Source organism: Lichtheimia ornata (genome assembly GCF_029851405.1).
Source record: "Lichtheimia ornata isolate CBS 291.66 chromosome Unknown scaffold00096, whole genome shotgun sequence".
Classification (NCBI taxonomy): domain Eukaryota; kingdom Fungi; phylum Mucoromycota; class Mucoromycetes; order Mucorales; family Lichtheimiaceae; genus Lichtheimia; species Lichtheimia ornata.
In genome coordinates, this window is record NW_026695416.1 from 45850 (window position 1) to 71414 (window position 25565).

The 25565-nt window shown below is 43.8% G+C and overlaps 8 protein-coding genes across 8 annotated transcripts; all 8 read left to right on the forward strand.

Annotated features, from left to right (window-relative positions):
* Positions 1-2218: 2218 nt before the first annotated feature.
* Positions 2219-4332, forward strand: O0I10_011648 (uncharacterized protein; the record flags this gene model as incomplete). Its single annotated transcript, XM_058491612.1, has 2 exons — positions 2219-2936; positions 2999-4332. The coding sequence occupies 2 exons, from the start codon at positions 2219-2221 to the stop codon at positions 4330-4332; spliced, it is 2052 nt and encodes a 683-aa protein (XP_058337617.1).
* Positions 4333-6475: 2143 nt separating this feature from the next.
* O0I10_011649 (uncharacterized protein) lies at positions 6476-8575 on the forward strand (the record flags this gene model as incomplete). Its single annotated transcript, XM_058491613.1, has 2 exons — positions 6476-7193; positions 7248-8575. 2 exons carry the CDS (start codon positions 6476-6478, stop codon positions 8573-8575), a joined length of 2046 nt encoding a protein of 681 aa, XP_058337618.1.
* Positions 8576-9063: 488 nt separating this feature from the next.
* On the forward strand, positions 9064-11199 carry O0I10_011650 (uncharacterized protein; the record flags this gene model as incomplete). The annotated part of the gene is made up of 2 exons (XM_058491614.1): positions 9064-9784; positions 9851-11199. The coding sequence occupies 2 exons, from the start codon at positions 9064-9066 to the stop codon at positions 11197-11199; spliced, it is 2070 nt and encodes a 689-aa protein (XP_058337619.1).
* Positions 11200-11563: 364 nt separating this feature from the next.
* Positions 11564-13682, forward strand: O0I10_011651 (uncharacterized protein; the record flags this gene model as incomplete). The annotated part of the gene is made up of 2 exons (XM_058491615.1): positions 11564-12281; positions 12337-13682. The coding sequence occupies 2 exons, from the start codon at positions 11564-11566 to the stop codon at positions 13680-13682; spliced, it is 2064 nt and encodes a 687-aa protein (XP_058337620.1).
* Positions 13683-13889: 207 nt separating this feature from the next.
* Positions 13890-16008, forward strand: O0I10_011652 (uncharacterized protein; the record flags this gene model as incomplete). Its single annotated transcript, XM_058491616.1, has 2 exons — positions 13890-14601; positions 14675-16008. 2 exons carry the CDS (start codon positions 13890-13892, stop codon positions 16006-16008), a joined length of 2046 nt encoding a protein of 681 aa, XP_058337621.1.
* Positions 16009-16401: 393 nt separating this feature from the next.
* On the forward strand, positions 16402-18544 carry O0I10_011653 (uncharacterized protein; the record flags this gene model as incomplete). The annotated part of the gene is made up of 3 exons (XM_058491617.1): positions 16402-17116; positions 17184-17761; positions 17846-18544. The coding sequence occupies 3 exons, from the start codon at positions 16402-16404 to the stop codon at positions 18542-18544; spliced, it is 1992 nt and encodes a 663-aa protein (XP_058337622.1).
* A 615-nt stretch (positions 18545-19159) lies between these two features.
* O0I10_011654 (uncharacterized protein) lies at positions 19160-21291 on the forward strand (the record flags this gene model as incomplete). Its single annotated transcript, XM_058491618.1, has 2 exons — positions 19160-19871; positions 19946-21291. 2 exons carry the CDS (start codon positions 19160-19162, stop codon positions 21289-21291), a joined length of 2058 nt encoding a protein of 685 aa, XP_058337623.1.
* Positions 21292-21755: 464 nt separating this feature from the next.
* O0I10_011655 (uncharacterized protein) lies at positions 21756-23876 on the forward strand (the record flags this gene model as incomplete). Its single annotated transcript, XM_058491619.1, has 2 exons — positions 21756-22470; positions 22534-23876. The coding sequence occupies 2 exons, from the start codon at positions 21756-21758 to the stop codon at positions 23874-23876; spliced, it is 2058 nt and encodes a 685-aa protein (XP_058337624.1).
* Between the last annotated feature and the right edge of the window lie 1689 nt (positions 23877-25565).

Below are 25565 nucleotides of genomic sequence, written 5' to 3' on the forward strand. Positions count from 1 at the left end.
ACCTCTTCGACGACGACGACCAAAAAATATTTTTTGGGCTGTTTGCGACATTGAACGCAAAACTTTCACACAAGGTGCTGTTGACCAAGCCGAGCCCATTGCTCTATTAAAAACCACACGTTTCATTGTAAAGTTTGGAGATACAGGCACGTTTATGTTTTACCTATGCTGTAAGCGTGATGGAGTTGCTTTTTCCTAGTGGATGGTGTCGGCTGCATTAAGGGAAAGATGAAGAGCTGAGTGAAACCGCACGTGGTGGTTACACAGACACATCCTTGACAGGTTGCTACACAAATGGATGATGATGATGATGATTGCCTTTTGTGAAGGTACGCAAGTAAACAGCATCCAATAATAAAGGTATGTATCAAGGTACGGGTATATCACATTTGCATGTAGGAGAAGGTCGAGCTGCATAAACCAATTTGTATTATGTATGTAAACCTACCAGTAACCAATCCAATGATGGCTCAATGCACGGATCGCTTCACTTTTTCTCTTCTCAAGGTCATACCATTCCTCCTTATTGTATAACAAAAGCCATATGCTTCTTGCATGACCTATAAACGGAACCAGTTTTATTATTCCATCTTCGAAGCGACAATAGTATGTAATCCACAAGCTAGCAAAATCCAAGCGTGTAATAAATAAACAATGCTTTATTTCATCTAGCTATCTTGCTGCATTGCCGCCATCGTGGTCTCCCTCGTCCATCATATTCCTACTCGTACTCGTAGGCTATGATCTTGTGGACCAGTAAGCTTTAGCGAATGTAGCAGTGTTATGTCAAAAGAAGGGAAGCATCTTGATACGATTATGTAAATGATCCAATCTCGTTTCCCGACCTTCAAATTTCTATGTATCCGCCTTCTAATGGAGAAACCACCCAAGTGGTCCACATCTTGTACGTACGAGCTGATAGTACGATACCCTTATGAAGTCCAATCCAATTCCATCATTCAATGAAGTCAAAGAGTAGCACATGGTAGTGAGGATGTTTATCGAGCAAATGTCATAAAGTGCAGCATTAAATAAAAGCGGGTGGGTTACATAGAGTGAACAGGGGTAATTGTGGCATCGTATTCATGATCGTTGCTGCCATAACCATCCTTCATCCATGATTGCAAAGTAGCTTCTGCATGCATTGAATCGAGTACTCCAATACCATCCATGGCTGTACAACACCTTTTGTCAAAGATCTAGGCCCGTTCCTCAATCCCATCCAATCCATCATCATCCTCAGCCGTATTCACGTGGTAAAATCCATCCTTCCTGCTGACGGCGTGCCAAGTAACGAAACCCAGATTCCAGGATTACCCATCACTGCGCTTGATTGCATCCATCCATCCATAGCCAATGCAAGTCCAACATGTTGATTGAAAGAGCCATGTGATCGCTGCTGATATGCATCCTTTGCCACCTATCGGTTGACCAATCTCTTGCTTTGTCGTTTTCCATCGCAACCCAACCAGGTGACGATATAAAACATGTCGTATACTTGAAGATTGCTTGGATTGACGCGTACTTGAGAACACCAGTGGTTGTCATATATAGATAGCATCCTCCTTCTCGATCATCGCGCCGTATGCTTTACTAAATGATCCTTATTGTTAATCATCATTGTTTGATCGATAACCCATCCATTTTCTTTTCTACCTTGATCAATTGATGAATGATAATAGAAGTCCTTGGTAGTAGCGTGCTATCGGATGATGGTGCGTGTTTTAGGTACATGAAGCGGTAATGGTAATGCCTGGATCCCATGGTCGTTTTGTGATGGATAAAGCTGATCAACATGTTGTTGCAGTGTCACTCAAGAAGATGCATCCTGAAACTGTTTGCTTGTTGTCGACAACCTTGAAAAAGAACTCCAGCTTTAGTCTCCTTGTTTGTTCGTTGCACACCGTGTAAAGAATGAGTGCCAAAGTTGACATGTAGACGCTGTCATCGTTTGAGAATAAGTCGCTGCAAGGAAGTTGCTGTGGATGTCAATGCGCAATGGAAGGAAAAAGAAGAGTATGTCGACGTGAAAGAGAGAGCGCCGAATTTTACTTTGGCCCAACATGCCATTTTCACTGCCTACGCGTGACACGACTCCCCATCCAGCCAATAATGCAAGAGCACTGATTACGATCACGTATGTCGTCAATCCTAGCTTCGGCTTCACCTTTTCGCTTTTACCATATTATTCCACTTGGACCCTCGCACACCACAACGAATGACCGTGGAGGAGAACATTGTCTGGTCCCGGATACTAAAGGACATCGTCGTCACGGCTCAACATGGTAATGATGGCAACCAAATTGTAGCAGCAACCAAGACTTTGCAGCAAACAGCCCACCAATTCGCCAAGGTGCTCAATGAACGTGCGAGACTCTTAGCCAACAGTGCCCAGTTTGATGCAGCGTTACATGATGCAGCAGCCATAAGAGCCATGATACCGAGATCAGGGATTGGATATTTGTGTACAGGAGACGTGTATTGTCAACAAGGCAATCATGCAGCAGCAATTGTCATATACCACCGAGGGCTTAAATCAGTGCCAAAATCAGATGCCTGTTACCAGCAACTCCAACAACATCGAAAGGATGCAATAGCCAACAACAACAAACGCGTGGATTTTGTCAGCCGGTTGCCATTGGATATTGTTGTTACCAACATTGCACCAAGGTTGGAGCCATATCACTACGAGCGGAGTGAGCACCACGAGCCTCTTTATGTATCACGTGCATGGCGGAAGCGTTTCCTTCAGCAACCTAACGGCTTGATCTTTGGTTTTGGCGAGGAGAGCGAGACATTTGCGAGAGGACATACAGAACTTGTTCGGTTTGCACCCTATGTACAGCTGTTATCAGGCTCTTTCTCTGACGATGTGCGGTTGGATGATCTCTTTAAACGAGCACGGTTTTCAAATCTAAAGAGATTAGAGATAACCGGTAAGTATGGGTGGCAGGGTACGTGCATGTGTATGTGTCATGGATTCGAATCTTTCTATTAGGTGATGAAACGTCCCCTCGTCTTCCATTGGTCAATGGTCTTCGCCTGATTGCCTGTACGCTGACGCACTTGTCCATTAAGGTCTACCCTAGTGTTCAGTTACGTGACATTCTGGAAACATGTCCAAACCTTGTATTTCTGGATGCAGAGAATGTGGATTGTGTTATGCCTTCATCGCCTTCATCACGTTATCCCAAGATTACGCACCTAGCAATCCACGAGATGCCCGAAGAAGATCGCAGCCATGATAATGTCATTGATATCCTCAGCCGATTTCCTTCTTTATTGTCATTCGAGATTACACCAATGCCCGACTCTGGTGTCTTGACGGTTCTACGCAATTATTTCCCATATTTGCAGGTGCTTTATTTCGGAGACAAGAATCATAGCCAAGAGAAAAAAGATGTTCGACCCAACGGACGAAAAGGAGTGATATCGGCTCATTTGGGAGGATCGGGTGGCAACGACTATAGGCGCGATGACCTACTTCAATTCTTGCATTTGAATCGAAATTCATTGGAAGAGCTTGAGTTTTGCGGCGACATTGATGATGATGACTCTTTTTGGAAATTGGAGAATGGAAAAGTGATACAACAGAGGGATAATCAATATTCACCTTTACGTTCTGGCGATGATGATGATCCAACCCAAACTGGCACTTCATTCATGCGGCTAGGTAGCATTGAATTTACGGGCGCTGAACCGGATGCATGCAGTCCTTTTATCACATGGTTGATATCGAACGCTCCCAATCTGAAAACCACCCTCCTCAACCAATCCTATATCCAGTCCAACGTTGCAAACGCCATGATTCAGTCAAAGCGTCTTTCCAAGTTAACGCTCTATGAGAGGTCGGCAGATGATGAGGATTATGAAGGCATGATTCAGTTCTTGCAGCACCATATTGAGATGGGGGATCAATCAACACTTGAAGAAATTATCACTTACAAGATATCACCTGAAATGGCGTGGATACCATTAGCTACGAGGCTAAAACGTCTAAAGAAGCTCAAATTTCTCGCTAGTGACATTTCCGAAGATTGCATCCCCCTCATGGAACAGATAGGCCAAGGCTGCCCCGCTCTCAAAAAGTTAATTCTTGGCATGCCTTATGCTGAGTTACCTGATGGTCTTTTGGAGCCTTTGTATGGACATCCGAGTCTTGAAATCCTTAAGATTGGAACTAGATCTTTATCTGCCAACTACGCTATTACTTTGTGTACATTCAAGAATTTAAAATCACTCGAACTTGAATGCGATGTTTCAGGTGATATACTTGACCTATTAGAATACCATCTACCAAAAGTCGAGCTTTATCCTGACCCATGGAGGTAGTGCATATGTATGTAGATACCTCATAATAAAGTCAAGATCTCTTTTAATTCCACGATTGAACCTTTGGATGAGAATCAACTGCATTCTTAATTATAGCATTGCTTTCGCTGTTATCACATGTAGGTATATTGTAGGCGATCCACCAACTGAAGTTGGTTGTTTATTTCAGCTAAAAAAGTCAATTGAAAGACAATGAGTGCTAGGGTGTCCATCTTTTGCCATACTTTGATACTTTATTATGTAACAAGCCTTAATTGGAGCATATGTAAGATTACATTTATATACGTGATCACTGAAAGCATTATCGACCATCATCTTCGTGTGTGCTCCAAAGTGTGTGTAACCTCAAACAAGTCCGTTTGCATTGACCACGCTCATCCTTGGAACTCCATTCTTTGCTTCAACTCCTTCCCACCACTCAAGCTTGCACACCACAATGAATGACCATGGATGACAACATTAGCTGATCCGAATTGCTGAAGCACCCCTTCGTCACGGCTTGAGCATTCCAATGGCAAGAACCCAATTGCAGCGGCAGCCAAGACTCTACAACAACGACACGCCAACTCGTCAAGGTGCTCGATGAACGTACCATGCTTTTAGCCAACAGTGTTCAGTTTGATACAGCCTTACATGATGCATCAGCCATAAGGACCATATTACCAGGATCAGGGCTTGGATACTTGTGTACAGGAGATGTGTATTGTCAATAAGGCCATCATGCAGCAGCGATTTCCGTATACGATCAAGGCCTTCAAGCAGTACCTGAATCGGATCCATATCATCCACAACTACAACAAAAGCGGGATGGTAGCAATATCCAATAGCATCAAACGTGTCGACTTTATCAGCCAGCTTCCATTGGAAATCGTCATCACCAACATATACTAAGGATGCAGCCCAAGTTCTATTCCGAATCATCTTGCAAGTTCCTTTACATATCACGTGCATGGCAGAAGCGCATCTTGCAGCAATTCCACGGGCTTACGGTTCTCTTTTGGCGAAGAAGCCAACACATTCAAAAGGGTCATGCACAACTCATCCGATTTGCACCCCCATGTCCAGACCTTGTATTGTTCTCTCTTGGACGTTCGTTTGGATGATCTCTTTTCCCAAGGACACCTTTCCAATGTAAAAGAACTCAGTTTATTCTGTAAGTGTGGATGATGGTCTATCACGTGGCATGATGATGGAAACGAAAAATGCTTATATTATTAGGTGGTCCTACAACGCCTTGCCTTTGATTGTTCCATGGATTACAAATGATGGGTGATTCACTTACTCACTTGGCCATCGATCAGTGCCCTTGTCTTCAATTACATGACATCATGCAAACGTGTCCCAATCTTGTATTGCTGAAAACAATGGATGTAGATAAAGTGATGCCTTTATTATCATCATCAATTTGTCCCAAGATGAAGCAACTTGCACTTTACCAACAGCCAGAACGACAATGCAAACATGAGAGTATGGTCGATGTCCTAAGACGATTTCCTTCTTTGGGGTGCTTGAAATTACGCCAATGCCTGATTTCAGTCTCTTGCCAATCCTACACGAACATTGCTCTTATCTTCAGGTCTTTTATTATGGTTCCTCAGACACCGTTGACGTTCGACCAAATCGGAAAGGGGTCACTTTGGCTTACATGAGAGTGTATGAAGGCGATGTCTTTATGCAAGATCATCCGTATAAGAGTTGACGCGTTCGTTTCAGAGAACTTTTTAGATAGCTTTGTATAAATGCCAATCGATCTTCCCAATAAAGCCATTTGATGTGGTATCACATGCACGATTAATACTATATGCCGTATTGGGGTGAGGAAAATTGTGCGCCATTCATTTGCCCAATGCGGGAATTTGGGGCGTTGCCATGGATACCTGACAACATGTAGTAATGCAAGCTGGGTTGACACACAAGCCGGTATGTATGAATCAGGAGAAGACATTCTCGTCCTCGAATGATGTTACAAATGAATATGATTTTATGCAGATAGCTTTCCATACTATCATGTCTAGCTAACTACATCGTTTGGAGGTTGAGTTGCTTTGTGTTGAAATTCCACCTACAAGTCATGATTTACTTCAACTTCACCGCTTCGCTTTTACCACTATTATTCCATTAAGTCCCTCACACGCCACAACAGATGACCGTGGAAGAGAACATTGCATGGTCCGAATTACTGAAAGACACCATCGTCACGTCTCAACATGGTAATGATGGCGACCGAATCGTAGCAGCAACCAAGACTTTGCAGCAAGCAGCCCACGAATTCGTCAAGGTGCTGAATGAACGTGCCACGCTTTTAGCCAACAGTGCTCAATTTGATACAGCGTTACGTGATGCAGCAGCCATAAGAGCCATATTACCGGGATCAGGAATTGGATACTTGTGTATGGGAGACGTGCACTGTCAACAAGGTCATCATGCAGCAGCGATTGCCATATATGACAAAGGCCTTCAAGCAGTACCCGAATCCGATCTATATTATCAGCAGCTTCAGCAACATCGAGTGACAGCAATAGCCAACAACAGCAAACGTGTCGATTTCATCAGCCGGCTACCATTGGATATCGTCATCACCAATATTGTACCAAGGATGGAGCCAGCATACATAAGATCTAATGAGCAATACGAGCCTCTTTATGTATCACGTGGGTGGCGGAAGCGTATCTTACAGTGTCCTCACGGCTTGACTTTTGATGTTGGCCAAGAGAGTGAGACATTTGTGAGAGGTCATGATCAACTTATCCGCTTCGCACCCTATGTACAGACGTTATCAGGATGTATCTATGAGGATGTACGAATGGATGATCTCTTTAATCGAGCACGGTTTTCCAATCTAAAACACCTAGATTTAAGCGGTAAGTATCAATCGGTGTACGTGTATGTGTCATGAATTCGAACCGTTTTATTAGGTGATGATACAAGCCCTCGTGTTCCTTTAATCAATGGTCTTCGGTTGATTGCTGATACGCTGACGCACTTGGAAATTCAACTCTACCCTGATATTCAGTTACGTGACGTTCTGGAAACATGTCCAAACCTTGTATCGCTGGATGCAAAGGATGTCGATTTTGTTATGCCTTCATCGCCTTCGTTACGTTATCCCAAGATCACGCACCTAGCAATCCACGAGATGTCTGAAAGAGCTCGCAGCTATGTTAACATGATTGATCTCCTCAGCCGGTTTCCTTCTTTGTTGTCATTCGTGATTACGCCAATGCCCGGCTCCGGTCTCTTGACGGTTCTACACAAGTATTTCCCATATCTTCAGGTCCTTTATTTTGGAGAGAGGGTCTATGGCGAAGACAATATTGATGTTCGTCCCAATGGAAGAAAAGGAATCGTATCGGCTTATTTGGGAGGATTCGAGGCCAACATCAACACCTACAGGCATGATGACCTAGTTCAATTCTTGCATTTGAATCGAAACACTTTGGAGGAGCTTGAGTTTGAAGGCGACATTGATGATGGCAACTCTTTTTGGAAATTGGAGAATGGAAAAGTGATACAACAGAGGGATAATCAACATTCACCTTTACGTTCTGGAGACGATGACCCAACCCAAACTGGCACCTCATTCATGAAGCTTGGCAGGATTGATTTTTCGGGCGCTGAACCAGATGTATGCGGTAGTCTTATCACATGGTTGATATCGAACGCTCCCAATCTCAAAGCTACCAGCCTCAATCAATCCTATATTCAGTCCAACGTTGCAAACTCCATGATTCAGTTGAAGCATCTTTCCAAGTTGGAGATCCATCGGACCCCGACAGTGGATGATTTTGAAGGCATCATTCAGTTTTTTCAGCATCACATTGAGATGGGGGATCAATCAGCACTTGAAGAAATCGTCACTTACAAGATATCACCTGGGATAGCGTGGATGCCGTTGATTCCTAGACTGAAACGTCTTAAGAAGCTCAAATTTCTCGTCAACGCCATTCATGACAATTGTATCCCCCTCATGGATGAGATGGCTCAAGGTTGTCCTGCTCTCGAAAAGTTAATTCTTGGTTTACCTGAAGCTGAGTTACCTGATGATGTTTTGAAGCCTTGGCGTAGACACCAGAATCTCAAATGCCTTAAGTTTGGAGCCGAATCCTTAACAGCCAACGATGCTATTACTTTGTGTACATTCAGCAACTTAAAAACGCTCCAACTTGAATGCGATGCTTCAGATGATTTGCTAGAGGTGCTGCGAAACCATATACCAAAAATCGAGCTTTACCCTGGACCATAATAGTGCATACGATGTATGTGTGTAGGTATCTCATAATAAAACCAATACCTTTTTTAATTCCATGATTGTGGATTTACATGAGCATCAGCTACATTCTTTATATACTACCTCCTGGATTATGTATGCATGTGGAATCGTGCAAATGTGTGTGTTACATAAAACTGGATGATAGGGATGGCTTCTTTGACACATGGTGCCGTTCGTTACTTCGAGGGCTCTTCCAATGATTCAACCTCTTGTGAGCGCCGTTTGTCAACAACCCATACTTTGATACTTTATTATGGAACAAGCCATAATTCTACATGTGTAAGATTACATTTATATACGTTATCACTGAAAGCATTATTGATCACCATCTTGGTGGGAGTGCGCTCCAATGTGTGTGTAACCTCAGATTAAGAACCCATTTGCATTGACCACACTCATTCTTGGATCTCCCTTCTTTGCTTTTACTCCTTCGCACCACTCAACCTCATACACCACAACGAATGACCATGGAAGACAACATTAGCTGGTCCCAATTGCTGAAGCACTCCATTGTCACGGCTGAACATTCCAATGGCAAGAACCGAATTGCAGCGACAACTGAGACTCTACAGCAAACAGTGCAGCTATTGGTCGAGGTGCTCAATGAACGTGCCAAGCTTTTAGCCAACAGTGCTCAATTTGAAGCGGCTTTACGTGATTCAGCAGCCATACGAGCCTTATTACCAGGATCAGGACTTGGATATATGTGTATGGGAGACGTGTATTGTCAACAAGGCCATCATGCAGCAGCCATTTCCATATATGATCAAGGCCTTCAAGCAGTACCTGAATCGGATCCATGTTATCAACAGCTTCAGCAACAACGCATGAAAGCAGTAGCCAACAACGACAAACGCATCGATTTTATCAGCCAATTGCCATTGGATGTTGTCATCACCAACATTGTGCCAAGGATGGAGCCAGCATACTTGGAGTCTGATGTGTTGTATGAGCCTCTTTACGTATCACGTTCATGGCAGGAGAGCCTTTTGCAGCAACCCAAGGGCTTATGGTTCACCTTTGACCAAGACCAAGGTGTTGATACATTCAAAACGGGCCATGCACAGCTCATCCGATTTGCGCCCTATGTTCAGTACTTGGAGGGCAATCTCTTCGATGTTGATTTGGATGATCTCTTTTCTCGAGCCCACTTTTCCAATCTAAAAGAACTCGATCTACTCTGTAAGTGGTGGGAATGATGGTATGTTACGCGGCATTACGTATGCTAATAATCTTTACTTTTATTAGGTCGTCCTACAACGCCTCGTCTCCCATTGATCCATGGCCTGCAAATGATTGCTGACTCATTGACTCGATTGTCCCTCTTTAATTGCCCGCTTTTTCAATTACATGAAATCCTGGAGACATGTCCAAATCTTGAATTCCTGGAAACAGAGCATGTGGATGCATTTATATCTTTATCATCGTCGTCAATTTATCCCAAGATGAAGCACCTTGCACTTTGCAGTCAACCAGAACGCGCTCCCACTCGTGAAAATATGGTCGATATCCTGAGACGATTTCCTTCCTTGCAGGTGCTTGAGGTTATGCCAACGCCCGATTCCAGTCTTTTGCCAATCCTACACAAGCATTGTCCTTATCTCCAGGTCCTTTATTACGGCACCACGAACTTTGCCTCAGACCCCATTGACGTTCATCCAAACCGGAAAGGAGTCACTTTGGCGCACCTGGGAGTGTACGAAGAAGATGTCTTTATGCAAGATCATTTGATTGCGTTCCTGTATTTGCATAGCGGTTCACTCGAGAAGATGGCATTTGAAGGCATTATTGATGCTGAAAATTCCTATTGGAGAATGGAGAATGGACATGTACTTCTGCAGCAGGCAGATTATGAACACGATGTACCACCACCTTCACGCTATGGATGTGACCCAACTCTATCACAGGCTTCATTCAATCAATTGACAAGCATCACGTTTTCGGGCCCTGAGCAAGCTTTATGTCATGAATACATCCTATGGTTGATATCGAACGCTCCCAATCTCCAATCCATTGCTCTCAACAAATCATACATTCAACACGATGTCGCAAGTGCTATGATCAACGCAAGGCATCTTTGCAAGTTAGAGGTCTTTCAGTCCTGGGGAGGTGATGACGATGAAGGTGTCAAGCGGCTCTTGAATCATCATGTTGCAACGATGGGAGATGGCTCCACCCTTGAAGAGGTGATCATACACATGCTACATTTCAACATGTCTGCTGCCCCATGGATAACTCTATTGTGCAAGTTGAAGTCTCTCAAGAATCTGAAATTGCTCGTAGGAAGAAGCTTCTCTAAACATGGCATACCCATCATGGAAGAGATTGGTCAAGGTTGTCCCGCTTTGAAAGACCTAACCCTTGGTCATCGCCTTTGCACGTTGGCTGATGGCCTCTTCAAGCCTTTGTGTAAACATCCCAATATCGAATGCCTTAGGATTGAAGCTGAATCTTTATCCAACGACAACCTTATGGATTTGTGCGCATTCAACAATTTACAACAACTCCAACTCACACTCCATGTTATTGTTGCAGACGATAAGCTAGAGATGTTACGAAACCATATCCCCAAGGTCATTGTCATTGATGATATATAGTACATAATGTATATGATTCATGATAAGTAAATAGCTGCTTATTCTTCCATGATTGTATGAGAGTTGGTGCGATTGTTTAAGAGAACATCTTAAGTAGCCTTGTATAGAATAGAATTGATCTTTTCAATAAAGCCATTTAACGTTGTATCACATGCTACATATATGCCGTATTGGATTTGGGTGATGAAAACTGTGCGCGATTCATTTGCCCAATGCGGTAATTTAGGATGTTGCCATGGATATCTGACAACACTGGGTTGAGTTCCTTTGTGTTGAAATTCCACCGACAAGTCATGTTTTGCTTCGACTTCACCTCTTCGCTTTTACCATATTATTGCACTCAGACCCTCACACACCACAACGAATGAAGGTGGAAGAGAACATTGCGTGGTCCGAATTACTAAAGGTCACCATTGCCACAGCTCAACATGGTAATGACAGCAACCGAATTGCCACGGCAACCGAGACCTTGCAGCAAACAGCCCACCAATTCGTCAAGGTGCTCAATGAACGTGCGAGACTTTTAGCCAACAGTGCCCAGTTTGATACAGCGTTACGTGATGCAACAGCTATAAGAGCCATACTACCGGGATCAGGGCTTGGATACTTGGCTACAGGAGATGTGTATTGTCAACAAGGACGTTATGCAGCAGCGATTTCCATATACGATCAAGGGCTTCAAGCAGTGCCTGAATCCGATGCCTGTTATCATCAGCTACAGCAACAACGATTAGCAGCAATAGCCAACAACAACAAACGCGTCGATTTCATCAGTCGGTTGCCGTTGGATATTGTCATCACCAACATTGTACCAAGGATGGAGCCAGCATGCTTGCAATCTGATGTGTTGTTCGAGCCTCTTTACGTGTCACGTGGATGGCGGAAACGTATCTTACAGTGCCCTCACGGCTTGACTTTTGATTTCGGCCAAGAGAGTGAAACATTTGCGAGAGGTCATGACCACCTTGTCCGGTTTGCACCCTATGTACAGACGTTATCAGGTTGTTTCTATAAAGATGTGCGGTTGGATGATCTCTTTTCTCGAGCACGTTTTTCCAATCTAAAAGACCTAGACATAAGCGGTAAGTGACACTCGATGTGTGTGTACGTGTCATGGATTCGAATCCTTTTATTTAGGTGATGCTACGACCTCTCGTCTTCCACTAGTCAAAGGTCTTCGCCTGGTTGCTGATACGCTGACGCACTTGTTCGTTAACTGGTACCGCGAAGTTCAGTTACGTGACATCCTGGAGACATGCCCAAACCTTGTATCTCTGGATGTGGTGGATGTGGATATGGTTGTTCCTCCATCGCCTTCATCACGTTATCCCAAAATCACACGCCTAGCAATTCACGACGTAACCTTAAAATATTGCAGAGATGAAAACATGATTGATGTCCTCAGCCGGTTTCCTTCTTTATTATCATTCGAGATTACGCCAATGCCCGACTCCAGCCTCTTGAAGATCTTGCACGAGTATTGCCCATATCTACAAGTCCTTTATTTCGGTGAGAAGGATTATCGACGAGAGAAACCTCGTCCTCGTCCCAACGGAAGGAAAGGAATCGTATCGGCTTATTTGGGAGGATTGGATGCCGACGTCAACGACTATAGACATGATGACCTGGTCCAGTTCTTGTATTTGAATCGAAACTCGTTGGAGGATCTTGAGTTTGAAGGCACAATTGTCGATGATGACGCCTTTTGGAAATTGGAGAATGGACAAGTGATACAACAGAGAGATGATCAATATTCACCTTTACGTCCTGGAGATGATGATCCAACTCAATCTGACACTTCATTCATGCAGCTTGGCAGGATTGCTTTTTCAGGCGCTGAAGCATACCTTGGCGGTGCTATCATCACATGGTTGATATCGAACGCTCCCAATATCAAAACCCTCAGCCTCATCCAAAACTATATTCAGACCAACGTTGCAAACGCCATGATTCAGTTGAAGCATCTTTCCAAGTTACAGCTCCATCAGATGGTGACAGTGGACGATTATGAAGGCATGATTCAGTTCTTGCAGCATCATGTTGGTATGGGGAATCAATCAACGCTTGAAGAATTGACATTACTCGCTCCAATAGTGGTGATGAGATTTGGAGCGGCATGGATACCTTTAATTGCCAGGCTAGAGTCTCTCAAGAACCTCAAATTACTCGGAAGCATTTACTACGACGAGAGCATACACATCATGAAAGAGATAGCTCAAGGTTGCCCCGCTCTCGAAAAGCTAACTCTTGGTGGGCATCGTGACACTTTGGATGATGGTATGGTGCGGCTTTGGCGTGATCATTCGAATCTCAAGTACCTCAGGATTGGAGCTGAATCTTTATCCAACAACGATGCTACTGCCTTGTGTACATTCCGCAACTTAAAACAACTTCAACTTCAATGCGATGTTTCAGACGATTTGCTTGATTTGTTAGAAGAACGTATACCAGAAGTCGAGTTTATTGATGGCAATGAATGGTAATGCATATGTAGATTTCTCCTAATAAAGCCAACACCTTACTTCATCAAATTTACATGCGTGAGCGTTATTGATCATCAGCTTAGTGTGCGCGCTCAATGTGTGTGTAACCTCATATTAAGACCCCATTTGCATTGACCACACTCATTCTTTGAACTCCCTTCTTTGCTTTTACTCCTTCGCACCACTCAACCTCATACACCACAACGAATGACCATGGAAGACAACATTAGCTGGTCCCAATTGCTGAAGCACTCGATCCTCACAGCTCAACATGGGAATGACAACAACCGAATTGCAGCAGCAACAGGAACTTTGCAGCAAACGGCCCACCAATTCGTCCAAGTGCTCAATGAACGTGCCACGCTTTTAGCCAACAGTGCCCAGTTTGATACAGCTTTACGTGATGCAGCAGCCATACGAGCCCTATTACCAGGTTCAGGACTTGGATACTTGTGTACAGGAGACATCTATTGTCAACAAGGCCATTATGCAGCAGCGATTTCCATATACGATCAAGGGCTTGAAGCAGTACCCGAATCAGATCCACATCATCAGCAACTCCAATATCAACGCGTGAAAGCCATAGCCAACAACGATAAACGCGTCGATTTTATCAGCCAATTGCCACTGGATATTGTCATCACCAACATTATACCCAGAGTGCAGCCCAAGTTCTATTTTGAATCATCGTGCAAGCTTCTTTACGTATCACGTGCATGGCAGAATCGCATCTTGCAGCAACCTAATGGCTTACGATTCAACTTTGGCAGTGAAACCAACACCTTCAAAAAGGGCCATGTACAACTCCTCCAATTTGCACCCTATGTTCAAACCTTGCATGGTTCTCTCTTGAACGTTCGTTTGGATGAACTCTTTTCTCGAGCACGCTTTTCCACTTTAAAGAAACTCGATATAAGATGTAAGTGGTGTGGGGATCACGGTGACATGTCGCATGGCATGATGATGGTAACGAAGGATGTTTATATCATTAGGTGCTCCTACAACGCCTCGTCTTCCAATGATCCATGGCCTACGAATGATTGCTGATTCTCTTACCCATTTGACCCTGTATGAGTGCCCATTTCTTCAATTACGTGATATCCTGGAGACGTGTCACAATCTTGTGTCTCTGAAAACAATGCATGTGAATGCAATTATGCCGTTATCGTCTTCATCAATTTATCCCAAGATGACGCACCTTGCACTGTACTCGTTATCAGACACCGAAGTCGCCCATGGCAATATGGTGGATATCCTTAGTCGATTTCCTTCTTTACGGGTACTTGAAATTTCGCCAATGCCCTCCTCAAGTATCTTGTCTATTCTACATCAACATTGCCCTCATCTACAAATGCTGTATTATGGAATCAGCAGCTGTTTCTCAGACGACACCATTGAGTTGCATCCAAATCGGAAAGGACTCGCATTGGCGTGTATAGGAGCGAATGAAGGAGACATCGTTCGACAAGACGATTTGGTTGGGTTACTGCATATGCATATCGATTCACTGGAGAAGTTTGAATTCCGCGGCACAATGGATGTAGACGGTTCTTATTGGAAATTCGAGAATGGACGAGTGCAAGTACAGCAGCAGGCGGATAATGATGATGATCAAGTTGATGTTCCACTACATGGAAGCGACCCAACTCTGCCAGGGACCTTTTTCATGAGATTGACCAGCATGCTGTTTTCGGGTACTAGGCGATCTTTAAGTCATGGATTCATGTTGTGGATGGTATCAAACGCTCCGTATCTCAGCGCCATCAGTCTCCTCAAATGCTATTTTCAACCCGATATCGCAAACGCCATGATCAAAGCAAAGCATCTTTCCAAATTAGAGATCTTTCATTCACTTGGATATGAGGGCAATGAAGGCATCAAGCGGTTCTTGGATTATCATATTGCAATGGGAGATGGATCAACACTTGAAGAGGTCATTATACGCATGGTAAATGTGGATACGACTGTGGCCCTATGGATACGATTATTGTCGCGGTTGAAGTGTCTCAAGAACCTCAAGTTACTCGTGTTAAGGATTTCTGAAGATTGCATACCTGTCATGGAGGAGATAGGTCAAGGCTGCCCCGCTCTAAAAGAGGTTACCCTTGGCCATGCTGATTCCGAGTTGGCTCATGGCCTTATCAAGCCCTTGTGCAAACATCCAGATATTGAAAGCCTTAGGATCGGCACTGGACCTTTATCTCACGAGGACCTTATGGATCTATGCGCGTTCAACAATTTGAAACAACTCCAACTCCAATTCACTGTTGCAGACCGTACGCTTAAGATGTTACGGGATCATATCCACAAAGTCGAGATTACTTGATGATGATGCATAGCATAGCTCTCTCATAATAAAAGACAACATTTTAAATACATTTATGTATATGGAATGCAATCAATCTTTCAATAAAGCCATTTGATGTGGGTCATCACATGCATGTTTAGTACTATATGCCGTATCTGGGCGAGGAAAATGGTGCGCCATTCATTGTCCAATGCAGGACGTTCCCATGGATACTACCGACATGGCAACCTATAGTCGCGTACATGTCACACGATGGTATGTATGCATCAGGAAAAGATCATTTCATGCATCTCAATTGGAGGGTTGAAGTCCTTTTGTGTTCAAATTCCACGGGCAAGTCATGTTTATTGCTTGGGCTTCACCTCTTTTGCTTTTACCACTACTTTATTCGACGCGCACACACCCCGACAAATGACCATTGTCAAGGACTATGCCTGGTCTGATTTACTAAAGGACACAGTTATCACGGCTCAACATGGTAATGACGGCAACCGAATTGTAGCAGCAACCAAGGCTTTGAAACAAGCAGCTCACCAATTCGTCAAGGTGCTCAATGATCGTGCCCGGCTTTTCGCCGACAGTGCCCAGTTTGATACAGCGATACGTGATGCAGCAGCTATGAGGGCCCTATTACCGAGATCAGGGCTTGGATACTTGTGTACAGGAGACGTGTATTGTCAACAAAGACGCTATGCAGCAGCCATTTCCATATACGATCAAGGGCTTATAACAGTACCTAAATCAGACGACTATTACCAGCAACTCCAACAACATCGAAAGGCAGCAATAGCCAACAACAGCAAACGCGTGGATTTTATCAGCCGGTTGCCATTGGATATCGTCATCACCAACATTCTACCCAGGGTAGAGAGCAAGTTCTATTCAGATTCGTTATGCGACTATCTGTATGTATCACGTACATGGCAGAAGCGTTTCCTTCAGCAACCTAACGGCTTGAACTTTGATTTTGGCCTAGAGAAGCAGACACTTGCGAAGAATCACAATCAACTTATTCGGTTTGCACCCTATGTACAGAGGTTGTCAGGCTTTATCATTTTTGCCATACAGTTGGATGATCTTTTTTCTCGAGCACGGTTTTCAAATCTAAAGGAGCTAGATATAAATGGTAAGTGAATGGATGGCGGCGTATGTGTGTGCATATGTGTCTTGGATTTGAACCCCTTTTTTGTTAGGTTCTTTGGCATCCGCTCGTCTTCCATTCATCAATGGTCTTCGGCTGGTCGCTGATACGCTGACACATTTGTCCATTAACGGGCACCCTTGTATTCAGCTGCGTGACATCCTGGAAACATGTCCGAATATTGTATCTCTCTTTGTATCGGGTGTGGATATTGTTATGCCTTCATCGCCTTCATCACGCTATCCCAAGATCACGTACCTAGCAATTCACGACGTATCCGAAACAGCTCGTGGTAATGACAACATGGTTGATCTCCTCGGCCGGTTCCCTTCTTTATTGTCCTTCGAGGTTTCACCAATGCCCGACTCCAGCCTCTTGACGATCCTACACGAGCATTGCCCATATCTACAGGTCCTTTATTTCGGTGGCAGAAATTATCGCCCAACGGATGTTCGTCCCAATGGAAGAAAAGGAATCATATCAGCTCATCTAAGAGAAGGAAGAAATGATGTCTATATGCATAATGACCTGATCCATTTCTTGCACTTGCATCGAGATTCATTGGAAGAGCTTGAGTTTCGCGGCGACATTGATGATGGCGACTCTTTTTGGAAATTGGAGAATGGAAAAGTGATACAATAAAGGGATGATCAACATTCACACATACGTTGTGGCGATGATGATGATCCAACCCAATCTGACACTTCATTCAAGCGGCTGACCAAGGTTGATTTTCGGGGTCCTGAAGAATCTTATTCCAGTGTTTTTCTCACATGGTTGATATCGAACGCTCCTAATATGAAAACGATCCATATCGGCGCCTGGTATTTTCGACCCAACGTTGCAAACGCCATGATTCAGTTGAAACATCTTTCCAAGATCGAGGTCCTTCAAAAGTGGAGAAATTATGACGATGATGAAGACGAGGACGAGGACGAGGATGAAGACGATTGTGGAGGCATCATTCAGTTCTTGAAACATCATGTTGAAATGGGACATCAATCAACGCTTGAAGAATTGGTCATGTTAAGAGGGACACCCGACGTAGCATGGATACCGTTAGCTCCGGAGTTAAAACGTCTCAAGAAGCTCAAATTAATCACTGACAGAATTCCTGGCCGTTGCTTCCCACTCATCATATCGATAGGAAAAGGCTGTCCCGCTCTCGAAAAGTTAATCCTTGGCTTGCCTAACTCGATGGTAGCTGATGGTCTTTTGAAGCCTTTGCGTGTACATCCGAATCTCGAATGTCTTAAGATTGGGACTGGATCTTTATCTGCCGATGACGCTATCGCCTTGTGTACATTCAGAAATTTGAAAAAACTCCAACTTGAGTGTCATGTTTCAGATGATTTACTTGAGATGTTGCAAGACCATATACAAACAATCGAGATGTATCCTCGACGATGGTAGTGCATATGTAGATATCCCATAATAAATTCAACACCTTTTTTTATGTAATTCCATGATCGTGTCTTTACAATCTTTAAATGCTATCTCTTGGATTATGCATCTGTCATTGTCAAGTGTATGTGTGTAACGTAAATCTAGAGGACGAGGATGTCTTTGGGACATGATGGAATTGGTTACTTTGAGGCACTTCCAATCATCCATTCTCTTTGGAGCATCGTCTCGGTTAAAGCCCCTAATGCATCTAATGCAGATTGCCACGTTTTACCAAGCACAGATGATAACATTTGATCGCCTCCCACACTTTTGCTGTAAGGTATTACATGAATGCATATTATAGAACGATCCATCAGCTATTTCAAGAGGTCAATTGAAAGGCAATGAATGCTAAGGTGTCCATCTTTTGCCATACTTTGATACTTTATTATGTAACAAGACATACGCAAGATCGAATCTATATACGTGATCACTAAGGGCTTTATTGATCATGAGCTTAGTGTATGCGCTCAAGGTGTGTGTAACCTCAGATCAGCCCATTCGCATTGACCACACTCATTCTTTGAACTCCCTTCTTTGCTTCAACTCCTTCGCACCTTTCAGTCTCGCTCACCACAACGAATGACCATGGAAGACGACATTAGCTGGTCCCAATTGCTGAAGCACCCCATTGCCACGGCTGAACATTCCAATGACAACAACCGAATTGCAGCGGCTACCGAGACTCTACAGCAAACAGCACACCAATTCGTCAAGGTGCTCAATGAACGTGCCATGCTTTTAGCCAACAGTGCTCAATTTGATGCAGCGTTACATGATGCAGCAGCCACAAGGACCCTAATACCAGGTTCAGGAATTGGATACTTGTGTATGGGAGACGTGTATTGTCAACAAGGACATCATGCAGCAGCCATTTCCATATACGATCAAGGCCTTGAAGCAGTGCCCGAATCCGATCCATATTATCAGCAACTTCAGCAACATCGAATGACAGCAATAGCCAACAACAGCAAACGCGTGGATTTCATCAGTCAGCTTCCATTGGATATTGTGATCACCCACATTGTACCAAGGATGCAGCCCAGGTTCTATTCCGAATCATCGTGCGAGATTCTTTACGTATCACGTGAATGGCAGGAGCGAATCTTCCAGCAATCCAAGGGCTTGAAGTTCTCCTTTGGTGAAGAAGCCAACACGTTCAAAGAGGGCCATGCACAACTCATCCAATTTGCACCTCATGTCCAGTTCTTGGGTGGCTCTCTCTTGGACGTTCGTCTGGATGAACTCTTTTCTCGAGCAAGCTTTTCCAATCTAAAAGAACTCAGTATAATCTGTAAGTGGTGGGGACGATGGGATGTCACGTGGCATAATGGATGCGAATGATCTTTTGCTTTTATTATTTTGTAGGTGCTCCTACAACGCCTCGTCTTCCATTGATCCATGGTCTGCAAATGGTTGCTGATTCATTGACTCATTTGTCTCTCTATGAGTGCCCTGGTCTTCAATTACGTGACATTGTGGAGACGTGTCCCAATCTTGTATCTCTTGAAACAATGAATGTGGATGCTATTGTGCCTTCATCGTCGTCATCAACGTATCCCAAGGTGACTCATCTTGCACTGCACGCGATATCAGAAACAGCTCGCAGTCAACATGATAACATGGTGGACATCCTCGGTCGATTTCCTTCATTACAGTCATTGAAGATCACGCCAATGCCCTCTTCAAGTATCTTGTCTATTCTACACCAATGTTGTCCTCATCTACAAATACTGCATTATGGGCTCAGGAGTTCTTTCTCAGACGACATCATTGATGTGCATCCAAATGGGAATGGGGTCACTTTTGTCTCTCTAGGAGCGAATGAAGAAGACATCTTTAATCAAGACGATGTGATTGGGTTCCTACATGTGCATATCGAATCATTGGAGAAGTTTACATTCCGCGGCATTATGGATGCAAACAATTCTTATTGGAGATTGGCGAATGGAAAAGTACGAATACAGCAGGTGGATGATGTACCACGGCCGCATTCACGTTATGCAAGGGACCCAACTCTGCCACAGGCTTTTTTCATGAGATTGGACAGCATCATGTTTACGGGTCCTGAGCTATCTTCATGCCATGAATTCATATTATGGATGATATCCAACGCCCCGAATCTCAATACTATCCGTCTCCGCAAATCATATTTTCAACTTGATATCGCAAACGCCATGATCAACGCGAGACATCTTTGCAAGTTAGAGATCTTTCATTCGTGGGGAAATGGTGGCGATGAAGGCATCGAGCGATTCTTGGGGTATCATATTGAAACAATGGGAAGTGGCTCCACACTTGAAGAGGTCATTATACGCGTGGTGAATTTGGGTATGTCTCGTACCCCATGGATACGTTTATTGGCCCGGTTGAAATGTCTCAGGAACCTGAAATTACTCGCTGGAAGCATTTCTGAAGATTGTATACCTGTCATGGAAGAGATAGGTCAAGGTTGTCCCGCTCTAAAAGAGTTAACCCTTGGTCATGCTGATTGCGGGTTGCCTGATGACCTCTTCAAGTCTTTGTGTAAACATCCAAACCTCGAATGCCTTAGAATTGGCGCCGAGTCTTTATCCAACGACGACCTTATGGATCTATGCGCATTCAAGAATTTGAAACAACTCCATTTGCCATCCATTGTTGAAGACGATATGCTCGAGATGTTACAAGATCATATTCCAAAAGTCGAACTTATTGATGATGATGATGCATAACGTAGATGTCTCATAATAAAGAACAGCTTGTCTCCTTCCATGATTGTATGAGGGTCAATGCGTTTGAGCATTACACGTTATATATCTATGTATTGATAGTATGCAATCGATATTCTCAATAAAGCCATTTGGAAATTGTATCACATGCACGATTAAACTATATGTGCGACATTCGTTGCCCGATGCGGGACGTTGCTATGGATACCAACATGGCAACATCTGGTCATGTACAAGCTGTGTTGTCACGCGAGATGGTATGTATGCATAAGAAAAAGACATTTACTTCCTCGAATGATATGATTTCATGCAGCTAGCTTTCTACTCTACCAAGTTGAGTTGACCACATCAATTGGAGGGTTGAGTTCCTTTGGGTTGAAATTCCACCACCAAGCCATGTTTGGCTTCGGCTTCACCTCTTTGCTTGTACTGCTTTGTTCGACGCGCACAACATTACACGCCAACGAATGACCGCCGTAGAGAACATTGACTGGACCCAATTACTGAACAACATATCACTCACAGCTCAACATGGTAATGACGGCAACCGAATTGCCACGGCAAACGGGGCTTTCAAACGAACAGTAGAACAATTGGTCCAAGTCCTTAATGACCGTGCCAGGCTTTTCGCCAACAGTGCCCAGTTTGATGCAGCGTTACGCGATGCAGCAGCCATAAGGACCATATTACCAGGATCAGGTTTTGGGTACTTGACTACAGGAGACGTGCAGTGTCAGCAAGGACGTTATGCAGCAGCTATTGCCATGTACGACCAAGGACTTGCAGCAGTGCCTGAATCGGATCAATATTACCAGCAACTTCAGCAGCATCGATCGGTAGCAGTAGCCAACAGCAACAAACGCGTCGATTATATCAGTCAGCTTCCATTGGATATCGTTATCACCAACATTATACCCAGGGTGGATCCCAAGTTCCATTCAGATTTCTTATGCGAGTATCTTTATGTATCACGTACCTGGAAGGAACGTTTCTTGCAGCAACCTAATGGCTTGGACTTTGATTTCGGCGAAGAGACTGAGACCTTCAAGAGGGGCCATGATCAACTTGTCCGATTTGCTCCCTATGTTCAAAAGTTACATGGCAATGTGTTCGATGATGCAGAGTTAGAGGATCTCTTTTCCCGAGGACGCTTTTCTAATCTTAAGAACATGAATATATGCTGTGAGTATTGGGAGTGGTTATGGATTATGTGGCATGATGGATGCGAATGACGTTTGTTTTTAGGTAATGACACCACTCTACGTCGTCCATTGGTCAACGGCCTTCGACTGATTGCTGATTCTTTGACGCATTTGGCTATTTATTTGAGTCCTTCTATTCAATTACGTGATATCCTGGAATCGTGCCCCAACCTTGAATCCTTGTTAACAATGCGAGTGGATGCAGTTATGCCTTCTTCACCATCATCACGCTATCCCAAAATGAAGAGCCTAGCACTTTACAACCTATCAGACCCTGATCTCACACATGCCAATATGGTGGATGTCCTTAGTCGATTCCCTTTTTTATTGTCACTTGAAATTCATTATACGCCCGAATCCAGCATCCTGCCTATTCTACGTGAACACTGCCCATATCTTCAAAGGCTTTATTTTGGTGCTAGGAACTACCTTCTTGACAACATGGATTTCCAGCCCAATCGAAAAGGGGTCCGCTGGGCTTATCTAGGAGGAGGTGACGATTACGACTATATGCAAGATGATTTGATCAAGTTCTTACACCAGCACAGAAAGACACTGGAAACGTTTGATATTGGCGCCGAGATTAATGCGGATAACCCTTCGTTGGAAATATCAAATGGAGAAATTGTGGATGCTGGTGACTACGACCCTTGGGCTGCATCGGCTGCAGAAGTAATTCAGGAAGAAGACGACGCATCAGATACTGCATTTATGCGATTGACAGACATTCGTTTTTCGGATCACGATTATCCTTCAGCTGAAGCTTTTATTATATGGTTGATATTGAAGGCACCGAATCTCAACGCCATCCATCTCCCCGAGTCTCATATTCTACCACGGATCGCATACGTCATGACCAAGGCAAAGCGTCTTTCCAAGCTAGAGATCTTTCAAAAAATGAGATATCACGACCACAATGGCATCAAACAATTTCTGGAACATCATGTTGGATTGGGGGATCAATCAACACTCGAGAAAATGATCATACACGTGGATACACAGATGTTTCATGTTTCATGGCTGCCTTTGATCTTCAAGCTGAGATGCCTCAAGGACTTGAATATACTCGTGAATACCATTTCCGAAGAATGCCTATCAGCATGGGAAGAAATCGGTCAAGGTTGCCCCGCTCTAGAAGAGTTGACTCTGGGTATGGATGGTGCGGAATTTGTTGAGGGTTTCATGGAGCCTTTGCGTCACCTACAGAAACTCAAATGCATCAGAATCAGGGCGCAAGTCTTACCTACTCCGGACTTTGCAATTTTGGTGACAATTCCCAGCTTAGAATGGATCTATCTTCATTGTAATGTACCAGATTTTATGGTCAGGGTTTTAAGGGCGGGCAATGCAAAACTTATAGTAGAAAAACCAGAAGATGATGAATGATAATGCGCTGGCGCACCCTTCGTGATCATGTACATACAATAATGTTAGAATAAAGAACTCTTTTATGCATATTAGAACCCACTAATCTACTGTCATTTCTCATCCCATATTTTGAAAACGAAGCGAATGAGTTAAAGAGGATTCTAAACCATAAAGTTGCATTATTCATGACGAAGGGGAAAGAATATGAACAAAGAAAGAGGAGAAGGAGTACAATGAATCCCATAAGTGACAATCACCCAACAGCACACGTGACCCATCCTCATTGTATACTCTTAATCCATGTAACACGTAACCGGTGCTCTCCTCATTGTGAAGCTCCCCCATCACTTGATCCATCATCCAAAATCACGATAATCCCAATCCCATCCACATCTTGTAGATCCATGGTATACCCAATATCCAACCCTTCCTGCTCAAGAGCCCAGCAAGCAATAGTGTATGTCACGAAGCAGGTGTATTACCGATTTTGAACGTTGTTGTGATACAATGTGTCTACCAAGTCTATCTACTCGTATGTGGATCATCCATGGTGGTCATATTCTTGGTGTTGCATGTGATGGTGGAATAGCATACATGGTCCATGGGATGCTGCCGATAAAAGAAAACATGTATGTGTCGCAAAAGAGCGTCGTTTCAACCAGCAGATCCAATCATCCAATCCATCATCCTCAGCATCATCGACTTGAGTGTTGCCATAGTTGATCCAAAGCTGCAGCTATATAGAAGCACCATTAAAAAGTTGAAGTCCGTCACCTGCTCTGGGATCTACTCACCCTCATGGTGGTTGACATATAACGTGATGGCTCCGTGCTGATGATACACTCCTGAAGAAAAGTGATTGCTCCTCCAGTTGTCCGTGTCATTGAATATCGCCCAAAAGACTATACGAAACTGGTTTCATCGAATGCGATATGCCAATTGCCACATGAATGACCCACCGTCATCCATCATCTCCCTAATCGATGATGATCATGTCAGATAAGATCCATTTGCCACGATCCAAATCCATTCCATTCCTTACCTTGGTATGTAGATGCACTTGAATATGAGTACATGTGCATGTTGTTATGCCAAGTAACCAAAAGGATGTCTCCAAATTTTCGCACATGATGATCAATGCAAGGCCTTGCTGTCGATAAGGGTGATAGGTTGGATGCATGTCGCCAAGGTATGTTGCAACACAATGCGTGAAGAAGAGTAGCTTGTATAATGCAATATGGTCGTATCCACCAGCAAGCTTGTCAAAGGTCGTAATGTGGAAGAAGCGATGCCGTGTATGTTGAGTAATTCTGTCAAGAATTAACCAGAGGGTGGAATGTACTGTAATGTCTGCTGAAGAGAGGATGTCGATTGTATCGAACAAGTGGCTATTGTAAGATCATTGAATGAGAGACGTTGTTGGTGTTGAGAAGAAGCTTGAACAAGTCCCCCATACCACGCCGCCAGCTGTTTTACCTTCAATTATGGCCACCAGGTTACACGGACACATTCCCCATCATCCCAAAGCATGCATATTGTAGCGTATGCGATAGAGACCATGGATTGATATAAATTCATCTCATATTGTACCTCTCAGACGGCGTTGTAGGATATTGCGGCATGCCTTGGTGATGCGTTTGATCATCGATCTAACCACGCTTGAAAAGGGTTTAGGTCGCCTAATAAGTCATGCGTTAAGCCCGCTCC